Genomic DNA, 27119 nt, shown 5'->3' with positions numbered 1-27119 from the left:
AAGAAAGAACATTTGTCATTCTTTGTACTAACCACGAGACACGTTTTGTTACACGTTAAAAGCGTCGCGTTTGTTTTCTCCCGACTGTTAAAAAACTTTCACAAAGGAGACACGAAATGAAACACGTAACGTTGTTCCGTGTAACTGGGTGTAAAAGCTCTTTGTTAAAACGCGATGCTATCATACTTTACTGTTTAAATCTAAATCAGATGTTACGGTTATTTTTATATACCCTTCTTATTAAAACTCCAGACAAATTACTATTGTTTTTTTTTTTCAATTATCAATTTGAAAGAAAAATTCACATTTTACAGAATATTTCTATATCTTTAAATTTACGTATTAGAGTTACCCTTAGAGTTACTTATCATTTTGAAACCTTCAGGGTAGTAAAATTCATTAAATAAAAAATAAGAATTTCTTCATTTTTTAGTAAAATTCACAGTAGAAATGTTTGATAAAATAAATTTCGTTACTTTGAAGATAGACCGGGTATACATTGAAATGTACATTTCATGAGTCATTGATCCCTTGATTGTGATACGTGGCTGAACGTAACTTTAACGATCCCGAAGTTTCCATCAAAGTGTCGTAAAGATGAATCTCGCTATCAATTGTAAAAGTCAGGTTAATCGAGGATCGCTTCGGAAGTGGTAGCGTAGAGTAGGTAAAATCGAGTGGGAGCCACAAAATGAACGGGTTCCCGTAATCGTTCGCGGAACTGGAAACGGACAATTACCCTCTTTGCGGTAATTCGACAAGGCGACGGACGGTTCGTTCGCGAAAGCGTAGAAATGATAGAGAAAGAGAGAGGGGTTGAATCTCGCCCAAAGAACGAACGGGTCGCGATGAGTAGCATCTTAAAAGTTGAGTGGCAGCCATCTCATTACTTAAATGCGTCCGTTATTCGAGAAGCGTTGGCCAAGAGAACAGAACTTTCTACGGTCATAATCGTCGCTAATTGACGTCGGAGTTATAAAGTTCAGTGAAATTAGCTAAATCCTTATTTGGATTCACGTTATCCCGACCCCCCGTTCGCTTTAGACTTCTTCCGTTAGACTTTTCTCAAACGCTTCTATTAATCGTCGGTGTCTTCGCGTTTCTGACACGTACAAGAATTTTTCCATTCCCGACGAAAGCTGTGAAATTAAAACGGAGAAGGAGTTGCGTTTCATTTAAAATGTTTAAGAAATATACAGGGTGTCTTTTTTTTTATTTCAGAAATAAATCAAAATTGTCTGCGAAATCATAACGAAACTCGAGGTTCGCGTCGAAAATGAACTCGTTTTCATTCTCGATGATAATGAGATTCAAATAATTGAATTTTAATGAGTTTCCACGCAACGTATCATTCATTTTCATACAACTAACGCGGCAACAAGATGACGGATCAACATGTCTGACGATCTCATGTAAAGTGTCGCACCATCGTAATCAGCATCATCACTACTATTCACTATAACCCTTCTATCCATTTGCATTCATTGAAAAAAAAAAAGAAAAAACCCTTCACCTCGCTCGTCATTGTGTTGTGAGTCCCAGTGTTGTGTGTTTGTATATTTGAAAGTATAAATACTCAACGTTATTTGATTCGCGAGAAAACTCATTGTCGTATTGGACATCATCGTGACATTCTAATCATTACTCTCTTCGTCGACAATTTCATACCTCTACCGAATCCAATCTCTAATTTAATTCTCCTGCAATCCTGATTAAATTTAACACGTTCGAACCAGGGCAACAGCTGTTGCCTGTCATGGGTAGACATATCCAAGCTGGACAGAACGTGTTAAACCTAATGGAACTGGACAAGGAGCGGACTTTTGGAGTCTTTGGCTCTCAATAAGGGTACATTTGAGTGCAATATGGGTTTCTATAGTTAAAAGAATAAGTGGAAAGGGAAAAGTCTCTCATTTGTGTTTTGAGAAAAATAAGAGAAAGTTAAGGAGAGCTTTGGGAGAGACCAGTCTAGAATTTCTTACCCTCGCACCTGGACGAATAACGCGAGAATTAATCAATTAACTGGTAATTACTCTCAGCATAGTGTTCAATTGCAAGTTTTACTCTCAAATGATGATATAATTAAAAACGCAAATCAGAACGCTTGCAGTCCGCTTCCAAATCTTCCAAATCATTTTAAAAATAATTCCAGTTCGTTTAAAGATCCATCACTCATCCATCTCCTGTCTACTTCTGATCTACTTGCATTTTCACCAAGGAATACTTACCTTCCTTTATCCATCCTTTCATTCATTTGCATTTCATTTAACCTGTACGTGTTCCCAACGTTAAGTTACAACACCTGTTCCATTCAAATCATCCATCATGCGAATCATTAGATATCATCCTTTACGATTTCCGTGCGACGAGAGAGAAATCAGATTGTCATTGAGAGACGGTCACGTGTCTTCATCTTCATTCATCAAAAAAAGAAAACGCATCCAGACGAGAATCGGGAAGAACGAGAAGTGAGAGCAGAATGTGTTGGCTCTCGTGTCGCGTACGAATCATTAACTAATACCGAAGAGAACGAAACTCATCCAGAAAACTAACATTCTAACTTGAGTATTATACTTCAAGTTTAGATGTTTAGATGTGCTCTGATTTATATGGTAGGATGCTCTATCTCAGGACCCGAGGGCTGCAACCTGTTCATCTACCACCTGCCTCAGGATTTCGGAGACACTGAGCTAATGCAGATGTTCGTCCCGTTTGGCAACGTCATATCGTCCAAGGTTTTCATCGACCGGGCCACCAACCAGAGCAAATGCTTCGGTAAGTGTATCATTTCCGTGAAACAGTCCGAGTGTGGCCCGGAAGAGAGAAACGAACAGGTAGACACTGATCGACGGTGAGATCATCGAAAGGTAGGGCGTAAGGATCAAGATGGATATCAGTCGTTTCGACGTTGACTGGTTGGCTGACCAGTCGAAACGAAGTTATTTCTTATCAGATTACTATGATAACGATTTGTCTATGGATTCTATGGATTTCTTGATTTTTAGTTCAATTTTTTTCTGTTTAGTGGTACATCATTGTAATGTGAAATTCAATTTGCTAAAATTCCAGTTACCAGCATTCAAATTGAATTTAATTTTCCTTGTAAAATTTATGTACAAAAGTTGATTCTACCTTTTATAACGCACTGTAAATTCTTCGTTGAATATCAATACTCGGCTCAACTGAAATGAAAGCTGGAAGCCTTTTTTGGTCAAGCGAAGGGGACCGAAACAGAAAAGGCTGAAGGAGCTGGCAACAGACGCATTGATTAATCGTAACCAGGATGAATGCGCGAATATGGTCGCGGATAATTGGACGAATACGTTCGTTCGTATTCTTCTTAGACTGTTCATTCGTAACAAGCACGATTAATATTTTCCCCTCTGTCGAATATAATAATATAGCGCTTTAAACGTTATTTAGAAAAGCAATAGGTGCATTATAATTCATTATGGTACTCCGATTATTTCCTTAAAATCCAATAACGGAGAGATTTCCAAAAAAAAAAGGGCTGCAAAAGGAATCTTTTCCATCGGACAAGGGTTAAAGCCTCTTCAGTCACCTAGTAAAAGTAATTTACGAACTCTGGGTAAAAGCGGTGGTCGTCGAGCGATGAAGAGCCACGATTGGTCAGGCAGTAGGCCGCCATGATGGCAAAACTAAAATTGGATCGGGGCTAATGGTCAAAATTGGCTTAAACTGGAAGGGCCCTGATGACCTTTCAGCGGCGCTTCTGTTGTTAAGAGCTTCGTTATCGTGCACCTTCTCTCTTTTCCCTCTCTCTTTTTCTCATTCTCGATAAAACTTTGATAATACCAAAGCCCCTTCGTAGGAAACTCTTTATTCCTCCCGGCGAATCAGCTAATCTAAATCACTGGTTACTCCCGCGAGTACCCTTTCGCGATAATCCGATGCCCTCCGGTGTCGATATTCAACTTCCAGGTTTCATCGTAACTCAGAGAACATCGTAACCAATTCTTTAATCTCTTTTTACTTTCGATCATTCTTATAAAAACTTCCTTTAAACTTGTAGCCGATATTGTAATTCGTACAGGATATTGCTGGAAATTGTTATCTAAAATAGATATTCATCGTTTGACTTTAAAGTGATTGTATCACAATTTGTTTTAAAATTTAACTGAATGTAAATAATAATGGTATTTATTCATAGGTAAAATTTCGAAATAATTATTTTTCTTACATGAAGAATAAATTAAAATTTTAATGCAATTATGTACCAACAATTGATACACATATTGGTTTTCTACATATGTATTTAATTTACAACAGAGTATTTATTGAAATTCTGCAATTGAAACTTTCAGACAATGAAACCAACATGTATAATTATGGAAATTGATAATATCGTATGCGATACTCTAATAAATAATGGAGAGAAATTATTCCTGTCACTGATCAACAGTTTCACCGTTCGATTCTTTCAGGTTTCGTATCGTTCGATAATCCTGCAAGCGCGCAGGCAGCAATTCAAGCGATGAATGGCTTCCAGATAGGGATGAAGCGTTTAAAAGTCCAGTTGAAGAGGCCCAAGGACGCAAACCGGCCATACTAACCAAAATCCTAGCTTAGAGAAACTGGACGATACGCACCCTACATCATAACCTACAGAGTAAGTTCTAAGAATCATTCACATTTCATAATAACAATTAATTCTTTTACTTGTGCAATTAACACGTTCTGTGCCACCTACAATTTTAAGTCCCTTTTTACTTAACAAGAGATTACTAGTAAAATGATATTCAAGAGTTTCATTTGACGTACAATGCAAAATTACTAATTACTAATTTGTAATTAGTATCTGATAGATTGTCTATAATTAAATTTCTTGTAACTCAGAACGCGTTAAAGAGCAACTATTATATCTACGAAGGTCTCCAAATTTATGTACCACCCTCCAAGAATTATTAATGGAAATCTACCATTAATAGGTCATCGACGATTTCTAATTACAGATGTCGTACAAGAACACGGGCTCATTGAACGCTCGACGATCAGAAGTGACGAGTTTGAATCACCGTTACAACGCTCTACACTATAATAACCTAGTATACTAGTTAGGTAATTAATTAGAGGATAAAAAAAAAACAAGTCAGTAGAACGACTTCGCCGGCAGCCACGCGGCGATGACGAAGAGGCTGATGGTAAAAAAAAAAAAGAAAAGAAAAAAAAACATTGGATATTCAGCACTGAACCCAGTCCGAGTAGGATTCACGCTTCAGAGTTCTCGGATGCTCGGATAGAACGAATTATCTGCTAGAAACGCATCGATTATCCCATTCGCTCCTTTTATTTTCTCCCATTCTCCATCTCTTCTCTTCAGGATACATCGTTTCCTTTCTGTCTTCATCCACGATCCCTACTGCCAAGCGAGAATCGTATCAGAATGGCGAAAAACTTTCTCGACGCTTACCTATATTTCTTTTTCGTTTTCCAAATGAAACATCCTAGCACTACGTGAAAATCCGATCATCCGGGAAACACAAGATCGAGGGGAGGTAGAAGATCTCTCGATCGTGTTATCGTTCCGACGACACACTAAACTCCTAGTTTGATAATCACGATGAACGTTCAAGACGGGTGACTTTGCAACAATAACCAAAGAATACTCTTAGTTCCTGATAATGCAACGGCATGGCGATTGTTCGCCGACCGACTGTTAAAGAAACAAAAAGTTAACTATTACTGCGATTCGATCTATAGAACACGAGAGAACACAAGGTACACTCCTGGAGATTCTTTAGGAAAGAACACGAATCCGGTCGAGACATCATTCGTTTTTCACGAGCGGACTTCTTTTAGTTTCGAGAGCGTAGCTAAAAGGATATTACGCGACGCTAGGATGTCTAAACTCTGGTCCGAGAATGCGCGAGAAATATGAAAAACGTTAGGATCGTCTTTAGTGGTCTTTGGACAGGGATCGATACGCTGTCTCTCCTAACGCAAACTTGTCAATCACGTATACAGGGTGCTCGTCTCACGCAACGTCTAAAAGAAGAAGAAAAAAAGAAACTGATTTCTAAAAATGGACTACGTATGAAACTACGAGATACACGTTTACATGCGTATACATGCCGCTGTATATGATGTTATACAGGCGCATACACGCATGCACACATGCACAACACGCGCATACATTAATCACACACGTCTACGAAAGGGACACGTATGTAATTCGTGTGGGGATTGCGGAGAAATCATCAGTGCCGACCCAACATCCGCGGGGGTTATCGGTTCTCCTTACGTTTAAGAATTTCAAAACGCATAGGTCCGTGCTGTAGGTTTTATATACATTCTAATGACATTTAAAGGGATCGTCAGTGCCGTGTCAAAGTGGATGTCATCTTGGAGTCCGGTCGTCCGCGCTACGGCGCTCGTTTATCCTTCTGTAGTACTTATTATTATTAACCCCTTATTATCATCATCATTATTAAGTACGATTATGGTTAAGTGAAAAGAAAAAGCGAGCGAATATCCGGCCGAAACTAATTATCCATCGGGGTTCCTTTTCCAACCGAAGGATCTAGCGATCCTGATCGCTACGCTTCGCGATCCGATACGGATCCGGTTGTTGTTCGATGTCGAGGCTCGATGATCCACGAGTACGTTCTTTGTTTGACTGACCGGACACGCATCGCCCGAGAAATGTCAACTAGGCTGTGATTATCCAAACAAAACAAAAATTTAAAAAAAAAAATAAATAAAAGGACAATGTAACAAGGGGTGGAAACGACGACAACGCCCTCTTACGCGGGATGGTCTTGTAAGGGAGGTAATGATTAATGGTATGCTAAAGAAATGATTGCCTGAATCAGATGAATGCATATAGTGCTCTTTTTATTTGGAGGTTTTATTTATCTAGTCTACGTCTAGTCATTTTTACATGTTCGATTATTGTTTGCTGTCAGACGTGATTTCTGAGCAGATATTTATTTAATATTTATATTTAGAGGTGATTAGATCGGTGATTTTTTTATCTACATGGAGATTAATTCTTTTTAGAATCAGCTGAAATATTTAACACTTTAGTCGCCATGGCAAAAATAATTAGTAGAATACACATTAAATTGAGTTATTAACACATTGACTGTCTTTAGAAAATTATTATTAAAAATGAAAATAGTTAAATTAATGTAATGCCCTTAATATTACACTTTCTATAATTTTAATGCCATTTAAAATTATCGTACTATTTTCATTTTTTTTATTATTTTAACGAATTATGTTCGTAATGCTATGGTGACGAACATATTAAATATTAATGTAATTTAATTATTATTTTCAAGGTTCTATAGTGGATCAAGTGCAATCTTTAATAACTTGTTACAGACTAAACGAATGGTTCTTATGCTCCATGTATGATAAATTTATTTATTTATGATTCACTAAAGACACTCGATATCTTAGTTGTTTCTCCTTTTTTTAGAAATATTGTTCGAAGTTTTTGTTGAAATTGCTTGTTATCAATGACCGAACAAACGCATGTAGCACTTCCGTTGGTACGAGTTCGCGAAATTTATGACTACTGTCATAATTTCACGTGAATAGCAGCACACGGTACTTACGTAACAATTGAATATTTTTTTAAGCACGATGAACAAAAAAAAAACACTCGGACGTTTAACGAGCGATGCCCGGTCGAATCGCAATGTAAATGAAACGATCGCGAGCAAAAGCAGCGACGAGGATAGAACGTGGATAGATAAGGGTGAGAGATAAAATAATTGAAAGAAAAGATAGAAGGAAACGAGAGAAACATAAGAGGAGGGTAGTGTAGGCGAGCGATGGAACGGAGAGGAAACTCTGATCTAGCAAAAAAAAAAAAATAATCAACCAAAGTACCAACAACTATTCTATATAAATATATAAATATTGAATTATTAAAGAGGAAGTATATAAATATATAAATATAAATACTATAAATATGGAATATAATATGAAATATAAATATGAAATATAATATATAAATAAATGCGAATGAATAAATTAATGAATATAATATATACGTATACCTATTAACGCACATTATATACGTATACGTATATGTTGATCGAAAGAAACTAGAGACTTAGTAAATTATTATAGTTTAGCTAAATCAACATGAAATAAATTATTACTTCGAGGGGACGGGTGAATGGAGAGGATCGGCTCTAGTCTGGCGCAATTTATTGAATTGCGATTCGAAGCTATCGCAAATTTATACGTTAATTAAAATAAATATATCCAATTGCTACAGAACGATACGTGAATATGTAACTAAATATACATATGCGCGTACGTACGTCGCTTTACCGTACATACGTACGTGCATGCGTGTACATTTATTTATATATTTATATATGCACATATAAATACTGTACTTATATTTTAGGAACAGGCAAACTTTCTCCTTGCTTTACCACCTGTTTGTAAATTAATTGCCTGTTCGTACACTCGCACACACTCATACACATACATGAATCATGCAAACACTATTGCAAATTATTAATGTAAAAAAAAAAAATGGGAAGAAGAAGAAGATAATGTGATACATACGTGTATGTGGTTCACGTATGTAAACGTGGTGGGCGCGTACAATTAAAGTACTAATGAAGTTGAACCCGAAAGGAGGGGGTGTGCTATTAAATTCCTCTCCCTTGACGAGCTCGAATGGCTTGCTAGTTATTGACGACATGAAATACTATTATATTATACACGAGGAAAAAAAAAACCAATTAGTACTAATAAATAACAATAAACGATACTTTATAGGACGTATACATAATTTATACTACACGGTAAACATACGTATATATTATACATATATATATATATTCTTGTCAGTTTTAGGGACGCTAAAAATCCATCTATACTCGTGCATACATAAAGATGTACACTCACTGGTATACACGTGTACCTGCGTATGTATGTACGAGGATATAGAGCAAATGTAATCAGAAACGCGGGCGTAGATTCGTAACGTTGAAACAAAGTAGAAGAAGTCTATTGTAACGCTGAAGAGAATAAAATCTTTGCCACGTTGTACCGGTGCAAGTTCGATGAAACTTTCATTGATTGTTTGAGAGAGAAACATAAATTGTTGGAATTGATCAGGCATCAAGGTGACGAAATTGAGATGTGTTCCTGTTTACTCTGTTAAGTATTTATCGGGATGTGAAAAGAGGGCGCAACGATGAACGACGATGCGATTTAGAAATGTTAACGGATCAGATCTGTTAGAGAAACCGAGTGGAAATGTTAACTCTATGTTCGTCTAGGCAAATATAAGAGAAGGAACACCGCGTGATCGTATGTTTGCCCGATCCGTGGTCCAATCACGGACCATAAGAGCAATCGCGGAACGGAAAGCCTGAGTACGCACGCATTGATCCAGCCATAGGGACAGAAGCGCAAACACAATTAGGAAATGCGTGTCTATCTTTACCAGGCTGATGTATCACGCGAACAATCTACAGAGAGGGTGAGGGGGGTTATCTGCGGCTGTGGAACCTGCAGATGAACGTTTCATTTCTCATGGTATTGTGAATGCCTCTCGGTACACGTCCGGCAAAGACGATTAGCGGACAAGCTGAGCGGATTAGACTCGGCTAGATGGCCGTCTACGAGTTTCCTATTCCGAAGACCAGTCCGTTCATCTCTCCGCTAAAATCGAATCGACGCATTCCATTTTCGAAATAGCATTAGCTATTAGTGTCATCTCTAATGGTAGATGTACACCGTCGGTCATGGGAGACTTCCTTGGGGAAAATGGCACCAATGTTGAAGCAGGTGGCGCCTCTATTCGCACGCAAACGTTTGTTCAAGAGAATTTCATTTGGTATTCTGTTTTTAATATTCTCTAATTATGTAGTCAATTTTTTAATATTGATGTTTTCGAAATTACTATATTCAAAATTAGAATTTTAATCAGAACTCTTTTTCTAGTATTATAGCTGATGATAACTCTCCTTCTCGTATGTTGCCATTTTTCCTTGGAAAGTCTACCTTGCTCGGTACTGTACAACACACACAAGTCCCCTGCATTGTAACCCTTCTTCGAACAGATGGTACTCTAGAGTCATTATTTCCTTTAATCACCATGTAATCCATTTTACCAAACTGATAAGTGCAAATGGATTTACTTTGCAACGTTTAAAAATTTGATAATATTGAATTACAGAAATTTTGAAATAATTATATCAACACTTATTATTATAAAATAAGCTTAGTTCAAAAACTTGCAGCCCCCATAATTTGAAGAAGGGTTCATTTTATTTGTTCCATAGAATGTTTAATTATCTAACAGTCACATTTAATATTATTTTTTTTTTTTTAAATCAACCGAGTTCCAAATCAAAGAATTACACGTGTATATCGTGGGATACAATTTAAAGAATGTTAGACAGCCACAGTGATAACACACACGTACACATAGATCAATGCACACGCACGCGACACAAATACAAAGAGAGAAAGATTGAGAGACATGTATACTGGTAAAAGCTTGTATGCAAGCACCAATTGATAATATCACTACGATCTAAGCTTTTTAATGTTTAACAATACTAATAGCGAATATCAAGGTACACAACCTATCCTAATAAAAAAAAAAAAAGAAATACCATTAATAATATTGTAATAATTTATAGTTACATAAATTCATATAAATATAAAACTATACATAAATATAAATATATTATATATAAATGTATAAAAATTCGAGGATATAACGAGACAATTGTAAACAAACCAAAAGCAAAAAAATACAACTATTTTATCCAACAAAGTTTTTGCTACAACCGAAGTAGTATGCATCTTGCTGTGGAGTAAATGAGACTTAAAAGGTGAAAAAGGGAGATAAAAATATTCTTAGCTCTAAGGAACAAGAAGATGATAATAGTAAATCCGTGTGGATCAGCTTCGAATTTATTTTTACATGACCTGATGTAATTGCTGAGACGAATTCGCTGCTCGCTAATTAAATGTTCCGAATTCTGCTCGAGAAGCGACTTGTTCGCGAGAGAAAAAAGAGAAAAGAAGAAAAAAAAAAAGAGATTTCGAGCGTCCTGACGGCGCACTCGAGTATCGAGGAGTTTTCTGTTAATTTCCGTTCTACTTGAACCTAAGAATCTTTTCGCGAACTCTCGGGGCTGCAGTTTTTATCGATGAAGTTCGTTGAAACCGTAAAATTGGTACTCGTGGTCGTCGTTGTCCAACGGAATTGACAACCATAAAAATTACCCTGGAAAAAAAGGAACGTAACGAGCAACAATTTGCCATTTATCTTTAACCACATGTTTCCGTGTAATTTTTATGGTAGCCACGGGGACACGCGGGAAAATTCGATGGGAAATACGGGAACGAGTATCCTCCGCTCTCGAACCTTAATACTAACATTTAATAAATAATAATAAATAACGATCAAACATCTCATGTAAACATACTAGCATTTTACCACTGTACTCGCACACGAAAAGAAAAACGAAAAAAATGAAGAATAAACAGCCAAAATTATCAACCCTCTCGACGCCCTCTATCAACCCTCTCAAGTCACGCGCGCCGCGACCTGATATCCGGTAGCCGTGGTGTCGGTGATACTAGGAAACAGGGTATGTTTTTGCAATTATTTGCATAACTTGTAAAGAACTAGCAAACAAAATAAAAAGAACAAAATAAAAAAAATAAATGAACACGCACACGACCGATTATACGTACATCATTCTACACAAAAGATACACGTACACACATGTTCACATATGCACTCGGACACGCGTGGTCTCGGTACACACTTATAGGTAACTCAACACGCTGTAACACACGCATTATTGCAATGTGGAATGCGAGCGGGGCTAAACATTTAACTAATCGTACTATCCTTATCTCTATGGATATTAAACTAAATACACATACGTCTCATCGTAGACTTTAAGCGCGATCATTCAAGGTTTACCAGAGTTCAGATCCGAATTTCATCGTCATCGTCGTCGTTACAGTTTCGAAAAGAATCTGTGTAATGGTGCTCTCAGGTCACGTCTTCGTTATACGAATATTTGAGATAATACAGGGTGTGATGGGTACAGGTGGGCATAGGGTGATTTTTCAAATAAAAATAAATTGAAAATGTGGTATGAAATGATTTTGTAAGAAGCTTAGTTTTTGAATTAATTTAATTCAAAGATTTCAGAGATGTATGATCACTGCAATATCTCCAGATTTTATATTTGTGTTAAGAGGAATAATTTTATTTAAAATTAAAATAAAAAAATAGCTGTTTATTTAAAAATTTAGACATCAATTTAAATTTAATTTTGCCAAAAACTAAATTTCTTGTGAAGACTTTTTCTTCTGTATTTTTATTTTACTTTTACACTCTGAAGAATTACCCCATGACCAGGTATACTCTTCATCTTGCCACCCTCCGTATAACACTCATAGAAAAATAATTTTTGCATAGAACACGATATGCTCTTTTTTGGATCAAATAAAATATTGATTTTCAAAATTCGTGTTGAAGACGAGAAATGAGGGAAACTGTACTTAAAGTCAGGTTCGTCATCGCGGCGTCAGGTGAATCAACGCACTCGTTCTTCCTTCCCCTTTAATTTCATTTTTTCTTTTTCGGCTTCTCTGTACTTTACTCACCTGACAAACACAAAACCAGTGATCACTTTCTCGACACTCTGATGCGCTCGCGCGCGCGCGTACGCCAGACACGAAGCGGAGCAAATTAGGGGATTAGTTGAAATCGTTACTCTCTAAACATAGATTTCGCGGTTACTTAACGGTTAAAGACGGTAAATAACGAAGAAAATAAAAAAAAATAAATAAAAAAAAGTAAACGGCGTTACTTCAGACGAGTTCAAGCAAGACCGATGTCAATTCCTTCAGGTACGCTTATGCGTTTATCGCGAGAACAACGCGAGCATTCGGTTTTTTCTAACGTACCAAATCGATGTCTTTTTCCATTGCGACTGTATTAATGTTAGAATCGGCACACGATCGTTGTAGTCGTTGGTCATCCAAAATTATCGTAGTACGTTCGTTCGAGTTCGTGTAGGTACGAAAAAGAGAAAGAAAAAAGAAATAATCAAAAGAGATGAACATAGAGAAAAAAAAAAGAGAGAGAGAATGAATAATTAATAATAATCTCATGGTATCTTGTATATTTACCCGGCCACATTTCGATCGACTATCCGGGACCAATCATACTTTCCGACTTGAAACAACGCGTTTCCTAGTTCTGCCGTTCGGTATGCAAGAAATTTCTTAGGCGAATTACGCATACCGTTTTAGATAGCGTAACGTTCATCATCTCTTTCTGTTCTACAACATTTCAATGGTACCCGTCTTGGACCAACGACGCACGGGGTCACGGAACGAATCATAGTGAAACATACAGAAGGATGAGACTTTTTGGAAAATAATTTTCATCGAGTACGATTGAGATATACGAAAAATCTTTTCCTTCTGTGCGAGGGATGAAAAAAAATAATCTGCAAGATGCTTTAGGATTTATTCGATAAATCGCCCCCTGTTTCGAACTGAACCGAACCGTACACACCGTACGCACTTGTTCGCATAATTTTGTTTTAAAAAGCGGGGACGATGCGGATGGCACCACTTCGAAACTCTTCTCCAAAACTTCCCCTCCGCGTTTGCAAGGCGACTATTGAAATTAGATACATCTATCATTTATCGGTGTGCAACATTCGATTTGAAAGATAAAGAAAACACGCGAGGGAGGTATAGTTGGAGGCGGAAATATAGGGTGCTCGTAAATTAAAACACATTAGAATATTTCATTATTCCTTTATTCGTAGTTTCAAGTCCCTGATACAAATATTTCTAATTAGATAAATAAAAGAATTCTTAATGATATCTGTGACACGTTAAAGTTGAAGTGTATTTCCGCTCTCAACTATACAGATGAAAGGACGAAATTGATGTTAATCACACTGCTTGTCGCTCTTGTATAAACATAGAGAAATAACAGACACGGTGAACGTTGAGGAGGAGGAGATCTTCCTTCGTAGACATCCCTTTTCTTTTTTCTTTCATTCGGTTACGACTGAATGTGTCGGTGTTTCTTTAGGACCGATCGGAACGTCGAATACCTTGCAGACGTGAGAACGTGCGACGAGTTAAACGCATAAGAGAGAAAGGAAACTTTAAGTAAACGACACCCGTAAAAACGAGTATACACGAATTGTTGAAGCGAATTAACGACGCGTTACGAATCGTCGATTCGTGACGTCGGCTGATTCGGTGATCGCGTTCCATACTCGAAGAACTAGTCGATGATCAGCCTTTTCTTTCCGTTCCTCGCGCGAGCTCTTTAGGACGATGAAAGGGAAGTTTTTTTTCTCAAGAGCGTAGAGAATGGAATCGATGGTATTTTTCGAAACTCGAACAAGAACGGTCCGTTTCGAAGCGGAAACGAATTGAGGATCGCGATGGTCGATACCATCCTCGTGCCACCCACGATGGCTGGACGTCACGAATCGACCTTAGGGAGTCGTTAGAAATCTTGCATCTAGAGAATAGTTAGGCCACCTAGTCAGAAATAAACAAGGGCTAAAGAGGGGGACGATTGTTCGGCGCGAGGAACGCGTAAGAAATTTTAAAAAGACGTCAAATGGTAGCAGAACGTGTACATACACGCTTCCATACGCCTACGCAACACTGCGGATGACGAGGGTGCGCGTGTATGTACACGGGTATTCTTGCGAATAAAAACACGTTTAAATTAGAAGTTTGAGAAGAAGAAAAAATTTGCATATAGCATAGTTTTATATAGCGTGCCATTTATGCGTGTAAGCAAAATGATATACATAAACAATTACTATGGTTATCGCTAACATGTAAGGTTATTAACAAAATGAAGTATAAACAAAGTATGCACTATAATCACTTATACCAGGGGTGGAAGAAAGATGAAAAAAGAGAAAAAATGAAAAAGATGATGCACACACGTGGAGAAAAAAGGGAGAAACACGCACTTGCAGTGCTGTTCAGGCGGAGAGATATAAATATTATATATCGCGCGCGTATATGATTGAATTAGGGATAAATAAAAAAAAAAAAAGAACACGTTGAAATTAGGCGTGTGATGGATCGTGAGAAAGAGAGGGAGAGAAAGAGAATAGAGAGAGAGAGAAAGAGTGCGTAAAGTTATTTAACAGACAGAACATATTTTAAATAATTAATCGCCAAACGATAAGTTTTTAACTCTAACTCTTAGCGCGTAAGGTCGAGATAATATACGAAATAAAACAAATATATATATATATATATTATATATACATACATACTTAATGATTGAAAGTCGACTCTAAAATTAAATGTAAACCGAAAGCATACTTATATAAAAAACAAAAAAGCCGCGCGCGGGTAGACATCGAGACATTAATTGAATTACAAAGGATCTCATGAGATTTCTGGGAGAGAATTTTGGACGCTAGTGAAACCTCGAGTAATTTTACTCCTCGATCTGGATAATTTCTTCAAATCGTTTTACTAAATTTTCTGAATTTAATCGAAGTTTTTCTCATCGTGTTGGACACCTATTGTGGTCACGCTTACAGCTGTTCTTTGATATTGATTATTAATATGTAATTAATTCGTTAAGTGACGCAGGGGTACCGTATGATTTTTACGAACCGAAAACTCGTACAATCTACAAATTATTTTAATAGACACAATTCAACGAAACTTTAATTCCTTTTGCATATTTAACACTTTGAGTGTCATATTAAAATAGTAATTTTATTTGCAATACATTTAATGGATTTTTATATTTAGTATTTTCTGTTGGACAATTTTTCTGGTATTTATCAAAATTATTATGTAATTAATTATTATTAAAATTAATACGTGCGATATGGCATTTCAAGTGTTAAAAGAGAGAATCGTATTATGTTTATCGTTTTTGGAATAGCACCCTCAAAACAGAATATTGTGCCAACGATAAATCTTCCAAATGAATTTTCACATTGAACGCGAATCAGCTATCGCAGCACGAGACAATATTAGGATATAGAAAAAAATGATTTGTCCCTAACATTTAACTTATCTTTTGTTAATCTTCGATATCGTTCAATTTATTCCAATTAATTCCAATATTTATTTCAATTTATTTATTTATTTATTTTGAAATGATTTACAAAATTTCATATCTCATAAAATTTTCATAAAAATACAAAAGGAATTTAACCCTCTGGCTGCGACTTAATCATATAATAGTAGCCTGAAATTAAACAAAAATAAGAATAAAAATCAAAACGATTTATCTTTGTTTAATTATGAAAAATACAGCAAAATTAAATTATAGGCTATTTAGTTCTCTTAAGTTGAAAAATGAAGCGATTATATTCTGAACAGATAATTACTGAAATTATAGGGTGTTATATCACTCAAGACCACTTTCACTATGGCAGTTAGTGTTGTGGATGTATTAGAGTGTATACACACTATTCGCAGTCAAAGGGTTAATTTTTCTTCTGACAATGAGTTAGAAGAAAAGTAAATGGGCAGTGGGAGTGGCTCGGTTCTTGGAAATCGTAATGTACCCCTTCGGCGCCTGCTCCGAGTGCAACAGTTGGCTAACAAGTGGCTGTTTCGCACGAATCGCATTGAAATCACCGAACGAAATAAATCTAAAGCATTTTCAAGACGAAATTATATCGGAACCTTTTAATTACAGCTTCTTATTCTTGGAAAAATTTTGTCCAAAGTATTTCTATTGAACTGTTTGAAACAAAATCATGAATTCTTATCGTTGTCATTCATGTCTCTAATACCTTTATTATTTTAGTAAGATTTTACCATTTATTATTGTGAAAAAGTACAGTCCTTGAACTCAACAATTTCAGAATTCTTAGATTTTTAATGATATTTTTACAGGGCCCAAAATTGTTAAATTTCCAATTTACTATTTAATCAATCATCATGAAAGAGTAGAGGGTAGTTTTCTTGAAAATAAAAATCAATCACTATTGATTTTCCCTTACAAGTATAGAATTTCTATATCCAATAAGACTTCAAAATTTCAACCCTTAACGAGAGAAAATAATTTTGAAATATCTGTGCTATTCTGAACAGACGACAGTTGCAAGAGATACGTGTAACATAGTTAAGAAGTTAGCCTAAGGAAAGGGGAGAATAGTCACGCCCAGAACGTACCGTCCAGAAAATTGTGGAATTTCGTTATACGTTTGCCCGATAGTGTTTTTCAACGGCTGCAAAGGTTTAACGTGGTTAGAGCTAGCAGCAGTATCTACGATAACTTATTATAGATCAATTTCACTAGCTTCTTTCTCGAAGGAATCGTGGCAGGCTTAAGAACGAAACGAATATTATGTAAGTGCGTATATTATGCAGCTGTCGTATGTTCGTTGCAATAATCAGAAGAATTTTACATACCACGATGGTGTACACGTAATTTTGAGACTGACACATACACAAATGATCATTTAATTAAAATCTTCAGAGTCTACGAATCTAGTCAAAAGTCGTAATGGCTGAAATCTAGTCAGAATTTTATAGATCTTATCCTGAATTGTTGTTGATTATGATCAATATTATTTTGTTTTAATTAAAATAATTAGCAGTCGTGTGTAAATTATCTGAATTAGATTTTGGTTAAGTGAAAATTTAAATAAAGTCTAAATACTAATTAAAATTCGAAAATTAACCCTTCCCCTACGTACATTTGTAAATATATTTTAATTTGCAATAAGATATCTTTCCTCCTTCTAATTGTAATTTTTTCATTTTCATTACCTTCGAGTAAAATGACTATAAATTAAGTTACAAAAGGGTTAATAATTTTGCATTATATATCTACTAAAAATCTCAGATATAATTCTAAAGATTAGATGAATCAAAGACTCCACAAAATGTGCAGTCACCAGAGTGTTAAATCAGAAACTGATTAACTATTTTATTTTTCAATATTTAATTAATTTTTTCTGATGATTTTTCAAATGCAAAAAAAAAAATCTTTGAAATAAGATACACGACTGCAATGAGATTATAATTCATATATCGAACAGATATCCGATCGACGACGTTGAGCATGACGTTTCACTCGCGTTCCCCTGTTAAGGTTCGCTTTTGACCCGTTGGATCACTCGAAAGGCGACTTGACTGCATCCCGTGCTCGAGGCTAACACAATGTAGAATTTTTTAACTGTATTTACGACTATAACCTAACCTGTATATTTTTACATATTTAAATATAGGGAAAGAATCCGGGGGTTGACGCGAGAGGTGCGAAGGCGAATCGGGTACACATTAAAAAAAAATGAGAGACAACCATACCATACAAACTGATATACCAATTAGAAACACGTACACGCAAGTATTATACCTCGATAATGTTAAATCGAAACACAAATTATACATTTTTACAAACACTTACACACATCTACACGCGCGCACCACTCATATGCAAAAAAAAAAAAGAAACGGGATATCCTCTTGCCTTCAGAGAAGGGATAATATTAATACAGATATCGTGAAGTGGAATCAGTTTTATTGTTGATTTCAGAGTGGCAAACAATAAAGAAATTTTGTAAACGACGGCCCTTGACGTCCTCTCGCATCCGGGGCCCGAAAACGTTGCGTAGTATAATCAAACACCGATATACAATGCAAGTTTTTCCTTGGCCGTGTCACGGACCTCGAGGTCTTCGGGATCGCCGGAAATCGGATATTAAAATTACTTTTGCCGTTACCATTCACGTGACTACGATCAGATTTTTGGGGATGAGCCAGATATAGGGGTGAGAAAATAATAAATAATAAATTGAAAATTTGGATGTGTTAGAGGTCTTAGAATTTTTTTAAATTTTTATCTTGAACTGAGTTTCTTTAAAAAATGTAGGGTTGAAAATTTTGAAAGTCTTGAACCTTTGAGACTTTCAAGACCTTCAAACTTTACAAGAATTCAAAGCATTTGGAACATAAATTTTATTAATAAGTACTGTTTTATGTATTCTAATAATTTCCTGGTGAAAAGAGGGGGTTAATTTGCATTTTTGGAAGGGCCTGGCTCGCCCTGATCCCTACTTATGGTTACGTCAATGGTCATAATAAATCAAATTGGTGAATAATGATGGTCCAGAATGACACTTCGCGATTCCGAAAACTCGTCGATGTTCGTCTGGGCCCGAAAGAATTTGTACATAAAGTTGCAACCATGGCACACTGGGTGTGCATTAAATGCCGGTGCACACCGTAATGTCCTACATAGCGAAGTACTAAAACTATATAGTGCATGGAAATAATAAAACGTTCGCTGCACCAGTGGGACACGTCTTTTGGAACGCCCTCCCCCTTTTTCCCCTTGACGACGAATCTCGCCCTTGATGCCGCGATTCTCGCTTGCAAATTACTCGTGTGCAGACCGATGGTTTGAAAAGTGCATTTTCATTTGCATATTCTTAAGCTTTGCATAAATTTCCATATAATGTCCTGGACAGTTTTAAACAATTCCCTGAATGTTAGGAGTGTGCAAAAGTTTTAGCCTTCTTTATAAATCTTTACCAAAGTATTAGATACATGAATTAATTCGCTAATCTTTCTCCCTTTGATTAAAATTTTATTTATGGGGATTTATAATTTCAGGCCAGATATTGGCAAACTGTTTAAACAAATTTTAATTATGTTATGCCACGAAAACAGTAGAAAAACATATGTTTTCACCCTTGAGAGGTGGACCACTGAGACAATGACAATTAAAATTTAATTGTATTTCCATTTTCTAAATTTTAGCCTATTCGCTCAGACATTAATTTTGAATATCTGAAATTCTCGCATTTGAAATTTTGATTGTCTAATTTTATTTAAAGCAACATTGTATATATTTTGTAGATTCGAGTCATTTGCTCAGTTTCGCTTTTAGAGGGTTGAAAGAAACAACTGTAAGACTGAAGGAAATTACATCGGTTCTGTATGCGAAGGAGACCAGAGCATAGTGTGTTAAAAAAAGGATTGAGCGTGCAAGTAAAAAAAAAAAGAACAAAAGAAACGTTATTTATTGTAAGTACAACAGTATTAATCCTTGCTAAACAACATTAATATTAAAATTGAATTTGTGAATTGGTCGCACGACGAATCTATTATTAATATTATCATTACTTATTGTTACGATTATTATTATTATCATCATGGTATCGCTATTTATCATGCTTGTCGATGAGAAATTACTGTACCTAGAACGAGAACCGTAAGCCGCAGTGACACGCGAACGGCATACAATTAAAATGAGTGTATGCAAGTGAGTGCATGTGTGAGTGAAGCGCAGAAAAGCGACTAACGAGGGGCAGAAAAGAGAAAAGCAGCAAACGAGAATTCGAAGCAACGTTAGATAAGCAAACGTTAGTAATTTATATAATGAGAGTATGGTAAGAAAGGGAGGGAGAGTTTTAGCATATCAACGCGACAAATTTTACGAAAGCATGCGCGGAACAATGATAAGATTCGCGGTTATAGAAATATTTCGATATTGTATATGTATTTAGACAAAGGAAAATTAACAGAGAATCGTGACGATTCGCCTTAGTCGATCGAGACAAACTAAAACGTTTTCTTTTCTCCAAGAAAAAAAAAAAAAGAAAGAAAAAGAAAATATGGAAAGACACGGTGCATGCGTCCAGATGAAATCTGTAATCGTTCGAAGTATTATCAATTGTGATTGTAAATAAAAACCACGGCTTAAAGAGTACGTATCTCTTTCGACTACGGCGAATCGTTTCGATGGAAACATTGAAGGGAACGAGATAAACGGCAATGGTCAAACGGTGTTACGAGTGTTAATAATTTCACGGCAGGATGTAAAGTCGGTGTAAAATATAAAAGTTATATCGAATCGCGATGCGATTGGTTGATCGTTGATGCGTCCCGTCTCGAGAAACTCGTTCCATGGTTGCGATGCGAATCAACCGTTTCTACTAGCGATAGAATTGTTATTGTAAAAGTTCTAACGAACGAAAAAATAAAAAACGGAGAGGAAACGGGGGCGAGAACGAACATTGGCGAGGGGAAATGGAGCGGAGTTATGATTAAAGGGGGAAATTTTTGCGAGGAACAGCGCGAACGGAAGATATGCCAGTTTGGATTATTATTTTCATAAGGAACGTGTAATATAAATATGTAATGTATATCGATATGACGAATTAATGTTATCATCGCGATTATGATCACGACGGTGATGACGGTTAATATTATTATTGCTATTATTATGGTTATCGATTATGATTATTATGGGATGATGATGATGATTATTATTATGATTATTATTATTATAACAAGAAAAAAAAAACTAATACATTATATAAAATAAAAATAATTATACTTAAACACTTACGTTAGGAAGCTAGATACATACATTCAAGCAAGCGAGAACGAATATATGAAATTATACATACACACGAACACACATCTGGATGACATTAATTAACGTCGTACATTTATATATCAAGACTTAGAACACGGTGACGTGTGCGAGAAGTAGTCGAGAGAAAGGAGGAGAACAAAAGACCGTGTGAAAGACAAGAGAGAATGGGAGAGAGAATTTTTTAAGCGTACTTCGAGAGAACCTACGTTTCGTCGAGGATCGTGAAGTAACGTTTTGCGTGTCGTTGATGAAAGTTCCTTTTATCTTTCGATTGTTGACATGCAAAACAACTTTTGACGCTTCTTCTTAGACGCGAAACACTTCTTTCGCAACCGGAAGCAGGTATCGTTGTCCTTTTTCTTTCAGACGAGAACAAGTTTAATTCCGATGTTTCTTTATCGCGAAAAAGAGATTAAAAATAATGGAAAGAGAACGTTGCTGTGTGTAAACATTTCACGAATCGGTAAACGAAGGAAGGTTCTTCGACGTTCGCATTTTCACGCCACAGACGTGTTCCTGTATTCGTCGAATAGTCCTTTTCTATTTCTTTTTTTTTTCTTTTCCTTTTCTAATTTTCATTCTTACTTTCATTGATTCTTCTTTAATCAAAGGAAAAAAAAAGAACAAAACAAAAATGAAACTACGCCGAGCCGAAAAGTTCTCTGTACGACGTACCTTATCCCATTCGGAGCTCGCATACAGACTACATAAATTTAGCTATAACGGACATGGCCATTAGCAAAGAGAATGTACCATTCAGATAGTTTATCATTAAATGAAAAAAAAAAAAAACGGTAATCATTATAGCTATATTAACGACATTATTTATATTATTACGCATATTATAAAGATAATTGATAACACAGATACTAATCCTAGGGTGAAGTATTTCGAAGGGGAGAAAATTTTGAAAAAAAAAAAAAAATGATAATGACACGCGACTGCAGTGTTGCGATGGCGGCGGCAGTGGCGGCGGAGACGTGCCATTTCGAACGCGAAATGAAAAGCCGTCACCGGGTCAGAGAAAAAAAAAAAGAAATGAACAAAGTGGAAGAAAAATGAATAATCCGCCAATTACTTTAACTTTGACAGTACTATTATTTGTATATGCCGAACGATTATGCCGTTTTCAGCGCAACATATTTTGGCGATACTCTTTGGTGGTATAACTCACGGTGATCAATGTCGAACGGGGTTTGGGGTGGGTGGGTAGAAAGGGTTGACGGGACGAAGATTAAGGGGCGGTAGGTGGAAAGGAAAATAAACAAACGAACAAAATAAAAAAAGCAGAAGTTTCTATACTTTTTACGGAGATTGTTATAGATTAAGCGCACACTGATCAAGGCATTCGTCGCTCGGCAAAGCATAATACAATTATTAATATAAAATTTATAACAGAAATAAAATAAATGAAGTTAATAAATATGTACACTGTATAATAAACATTATTTCCTATTAATAAAGAATGGCATTTTTAATCGACAATTCCTAGATTACACCTGATACCTAAGTTGGGCCCCTGATTTATTTTATTAAAGTATTATAGACTAGCAGTCAGTTATTGTTATAATCGTTATTGTTTAATTGGTTTCTATTTTTTTAATTTGTAAAATTGTTTAAGCATTTCTTCTCTTCAATATTGTTTAACTTCTTAAATTTACAATCTCTATTTACATAAGAGTACCATTAATTTTATGTTTAAAAGTTTATCCTTCTCTTAAGTATCTTTTACATTTCTCAGAGTAATTATGTTTAAATAAATTATTCCACTGCATAGTGCAAGTTAGATTCAGTTTATTCCTTTCCTTTATCAACTATGGTATTTTGGAAGATTTAAAATTTAGAACTGTGCTATAATATATAGTATATAACTAAATTTCAATCTTATATATATAAAACGGTATATATTATGGCATTCGGGGTGTCAGGGACCCCGAAGCGCCAGTGACGCTCTCTGAACACTGACCTGATATCATTCTGGGGTGTTAGGAACCCCTGAGCACCGGTGTTACTCTGCGTATTCACATTATAGCATCCGGGGTGTCAGTGGCCCCGCTGCATCGGGGTCCCCAACACCCCAAGATGATGTTATGTCGGTATGGAAACAGGATCACAGGCGCTTGGGGTCCCTAACACCCCAGGATGATACATCGGTATATAGAGAGAATGCTTCGGGGTCCCTGACATCCCAAGATGACATCAGGTCGGTATGCAGAGTGCGCCACCGATGCACCGGGGTCCCTGATACCCCGGCTACTAAAATGTCAGTATGCAAAGCGTATCACCCGCGATCAGGGGTCCCTAACACCCCAAGATGATTTCAGATCGTTATGCAAAGGGCATCACCGGTGCTTCGGGGTTCCTAGCACCCCGAAATGATATCAGGTCCGTATGCCATCTCCCTGTGGCTCGGGGGGGCTTAGAATACGGCCACGGTAACCCCTGCTTGTCGTAAGAGGCGACTAAAAGGGGGAACACAAGCGAGCGAAACATAAAAGTGTCGAAAAGTTCTTTCCGGATTTTATTTAATTTACTTTATTTATTTTCTATGCTTATTAAATAAGCTCATCGAAAGAGAATAAATTTTATGATTGTATCCCTGTTCTGGGCTTCGGCCGAGGACCCCTTTTATTTCACTTTTCCCAGTTATTTATATAATTTTATCCCTCTTTATAGGCCAAAGCCACCCCTTTCAGTTATTAATTAATAACTGCTCCCTAACTATTTATTATTTTACTCTTCTTTATGGACCAAGGCCTCCCTTGGCAGATATTTATTTCTTCACTCTTCACCCTTGTTCTCTTATATAATAACACGTATCAATAATAAAATAACAACCATTGCATTTCAAAATAAAAATAATCCATATTTTATTAGAAAGTCATTTCAAATTCTATAAATACACCTTTTCATGCAATTAGTTATTAACAACCATGTTTTAAAAATAAAACACAAATTCCGTTGAATTTCATTCATATACATTTTTACAAGACTCTTGATAATAATAAATATGATAATTTAACGATAATGGAGGATTAATGTTAAAAAATGGAACACATGTTTATAAACAAATATACATATATTTCTATAGAAACATTGAATTGTGTAAAGTTTCGAGATCTTTTTCCCTATCAATTGCACGTTGCTTTTCCTTTCTGTACATCTCATAGTCTTCATCATCTGTTGGTAACTGGTATCTGCAGAGCGGACACGAATTTGTCTGTAATTAAGAATTTCTTTTTATCGAGCGAGTAGTGGTTTGTTTACAAAATCTGATAAGAATGACTAGCAGGAATTGATACCTTTTCTAACCACGGTATTATACATTCTTGATGAAAAATATGTTTACAAGGCATACGTTTCGCAAATATTCCTGTCTCAAAATCTTTCAAACAGACAGGACACTGTTTTGAATCTGATGCACCAATTTCGATCTCTTGTAAATTTTCAATTGCAGATTTTGACGCAGGTGGTGGTAACCTGGTTGTTTGTCCTAACAAATCCCACATACCAAAATCTCGTAACAATCTAGCCATTTGTATTAAATGATTTGGTGCTTCACCATCTCTCAACGGTGTCCAACCCATTTCTTCAAAATAATCTGACATTTTTTAGACACAATCCTTAGAATGACACTTCTATCTCAACACCAGATCGTTGCTATGCTTATTTTTCCAATATTCTTTTATCTATCAGTCTAACCTTGTTTTATGACCACTCACTTTACCTGTCAATCATTCTAAAACTTCAAGTCACACGTTTTCAGCACTTTTTGGTTAAACCTAGGAATAATAACACTCAAGATAGTTTTACCACAGAGGAGATGTGAGATAGACTACCAAACAAACAAGAATTCGTGTCTCACGGTCTGAAATACCGACTTTTATCAGTTGCTCTGTTGCGCACTCTACAATTCAAACCATTATTTCAAGTAAGTAATAAATAAGTAAGTACTTACAACCACGAGCAGGCAAGGCGTCCCACTGAAGAAAAGTTGGTTAGTTATTAACTAACTTAACAATTTATATCTTAAAAAATTGCTTCCTACTTGCTCCCTCGAAATTTAAAATTGCTCAAATTGTTGGAAAGAAATTAGAGGACGGTTATTATACTTGTGCCCTCTATGTACGGGCCTCATTTCATCCTGGGATGTCAGGGACACCAAGCACTGATGGAGCTACCGACCTCATTCCACCATGGGGTGCTTGGAACCCCGAAGCACCGTTGACTCTCTCTGCATGGCATCATGAGTGTCAGGGATCCTATAGCGAAAATACACGAACCATAGACTTTCTATAGGCTATTACATCTACCGTCGGTATAATTGTCGCGTACTTTATCGACGCCAATTATACCGACGGTAGATAATACCGACAAGTGAAATATAAAAACGGATAGCAAAATATAAGACCTAGATAAACGAACTGCATCCCTTATACATAGACATTCTTTAAATTCCTATATCCTTAACATCTCTGCATCCCTCACATATCAGCATCGCCTACATACCCGCTTTTATTATATCCCCGCATTCCTTATATCTCTGTACTCCTCACATCTCCGAATCCTTTACATCTCTGTATCCTTTACATCGCTGCATCCTTTATATCTGTCCATCTCTTACATTTCTGTATCTCTTTATAACTAATAAAAAGTAACTAAATGTTGCAATATTTCGAATCAGCGCCCTCTGATGGCGGAAAAAGGAACTAAATCATACCGAAATTTTGGCCCTCTAGCGGGAAAAATGCGAACTAAAATTTCGATGTCCAATCAGCGCCATCTGGTTTCGGAAAAAGGAACTAAACCATGCACCATTTTTGGCCCTCTGGCGGCAAAAATGTGAACTAAAATCTCGACGCCCGATCAGCGCCATCTGGTTTCGGAAAAAGGAACTAAACCAGGCACCATTTTTGGCCCTCTGGCGGTAAAAATGTGAACTAAAATCTCGACATCCGAACAGCGCCATCTGGTTTTGGAAAAAGGAACTAAACCAGGCACCATTTTTGGCCCTCTGGCGGCAAAAATGTGAACTAAAATCTCGACCTCGAATCAGCGCCCTCTGGTGGCGGAAAAAGGAACTAAATTTGTACAATTTTACTTACCATTACTTACCTTTACTTACCTTTAATCGAACTGGTGGCCGGAAATAGTTTCCATAATATATTATTATATTTATTATAAGGGTTGCAGGGATACAAGAGATGCAGGGATGTAAAGGGTGCAGGAATGTACGGGATGCAGGGATGTAAGGGATGCAGAGTTGTAAAGGGTGCAGGAATGTACGGGATGCCGATATGTAAGGGATGCAGGAATATAAGGGATATAGGGTTGAGCCCCGCCTGAAGCGGGGTCGCAGGGCTGCAGAGGGCCGGGGCTGGGGCCCCGGTCTCCACTGCACGCGGCCCAAGGAGTGCCGGCATCAGGTGTGGCCCCTGATGTCGGCGGAGTTTGGCACATGTGGGAGGGTCAGAGGTCAGACCCTCCCTATAGTCCTAATGCAGGCCACCGTGGTGGTTTTAGTGGGTAAAAATCCCACACTACCTCCGGCCCCTCCCCAGAGGGACTGGAGGTGTCTTTCTGAAGATTTCCACCACGTAAAAAAAAAAAAAAAAAAAAAAAAAACAGGGGGATTGAGCCTCGCGAGGCCTTCAAAGACAAAAGATATAATAAATGACTGGAAAGGGTGAGCTGAGGCCCGTGAGGAGGGGTAAAATAATAA

The 27119-nt window shown here is 36.6% G+C and overlaps 2 protein-coding genes across 17 annotated transcripts in view; one reads left to right on the top strand and one right to left on the bottom strand.

The window, feature by feature from the left end:
- bru3 (CUGBP Elav-like family member bruno 3) overlaps positions 1-18465 on the top strand; it is a 590175-nt gene extending 571710 nt beyond the window's left edge. For 15 of the 16 annotated variants that reach the window (XM_034323656.2, XM_034323651.2, XM_034323654.2 and 12 more), the window contains 3 exons: positions 2617-2775; positions 4446-4630; positions 4974-18465. In XM_034323656.2, coding sequence (XP_034179547.1) covers positions 2617-2775; positions 4446-4573 — 287 coding nt within the window. In that variant the 3' untranslated portion in view covers positions 4574-4630; positions 4974-18465. The remainder of the gene's footprint in view (positions 1-2616; positions 2776-4445; positions 4631-4973) is intronic. The other variant, XM_034323653.2, reaches the window with a different exon arrangement.
- Positions 18466-24357: 5892 nt separating this feature from the next.
- On the bottom strand, positions 24358-25200 carry LOC117603835 (E3 ubiquitin-protein ligase RNF181-like). Its single transcript, XM_034323343.2, has 2 exons — positions 24700-25200; positions 24358-24617 (listed from the first exon to the last, which is right to left on the bottom strand). The coding sequence occupies exons 1-2, from the start codon at positions 25003-25005 to the stop codon at positions 24483-24485; spliced, it is 441 nt and encodes a 146-aa protein (XP_034179234.1). The 5' UTR covers positions 25006-25200; the 3' UTR covers positions 24358-24482.
- Between the last annotated feature and the right edge of the window lie 1919 nt (positions 25201-27119).

This window comes from Osmia lignaria, chromosome 11 (assembly GCF_051020975.1).
Source record: "Osmia lignaria lignaria isolate PbOS001 chromosome 11, iyOsmLign1, whole genome shotgun sequence".
NCBI classification, from domain to species: Eukaryota; Metazoa; Arthropoda; class Insecta; order Hymenoptera; family Megachilidae; genus Osmia; species Osmia lignaria.
Note: the sequence above shows the minus strand (reverse complement) of the source record. Positions and strands in the feature narration are given on the sequence as shown.

What these genes read in the sequence shown, in the direction of transcription:
- LOC117603835 (XM_034323343.2), bottom strand. Translation starts at nt 25,005, where the DNA reads ATGTCAGATTATTTTGAAGAAATGGGTTGGACACCGTTGAGAGATGGT. An exon ending in TAATACCGTGGTTAGAAAAG is followed by an intron (nt 24,618 to 24,699) that starts GTATCAATTCCT and finishes TCTTAATTACAG; the next exon opens with ACAAATTCGTGTCCGCTCTG.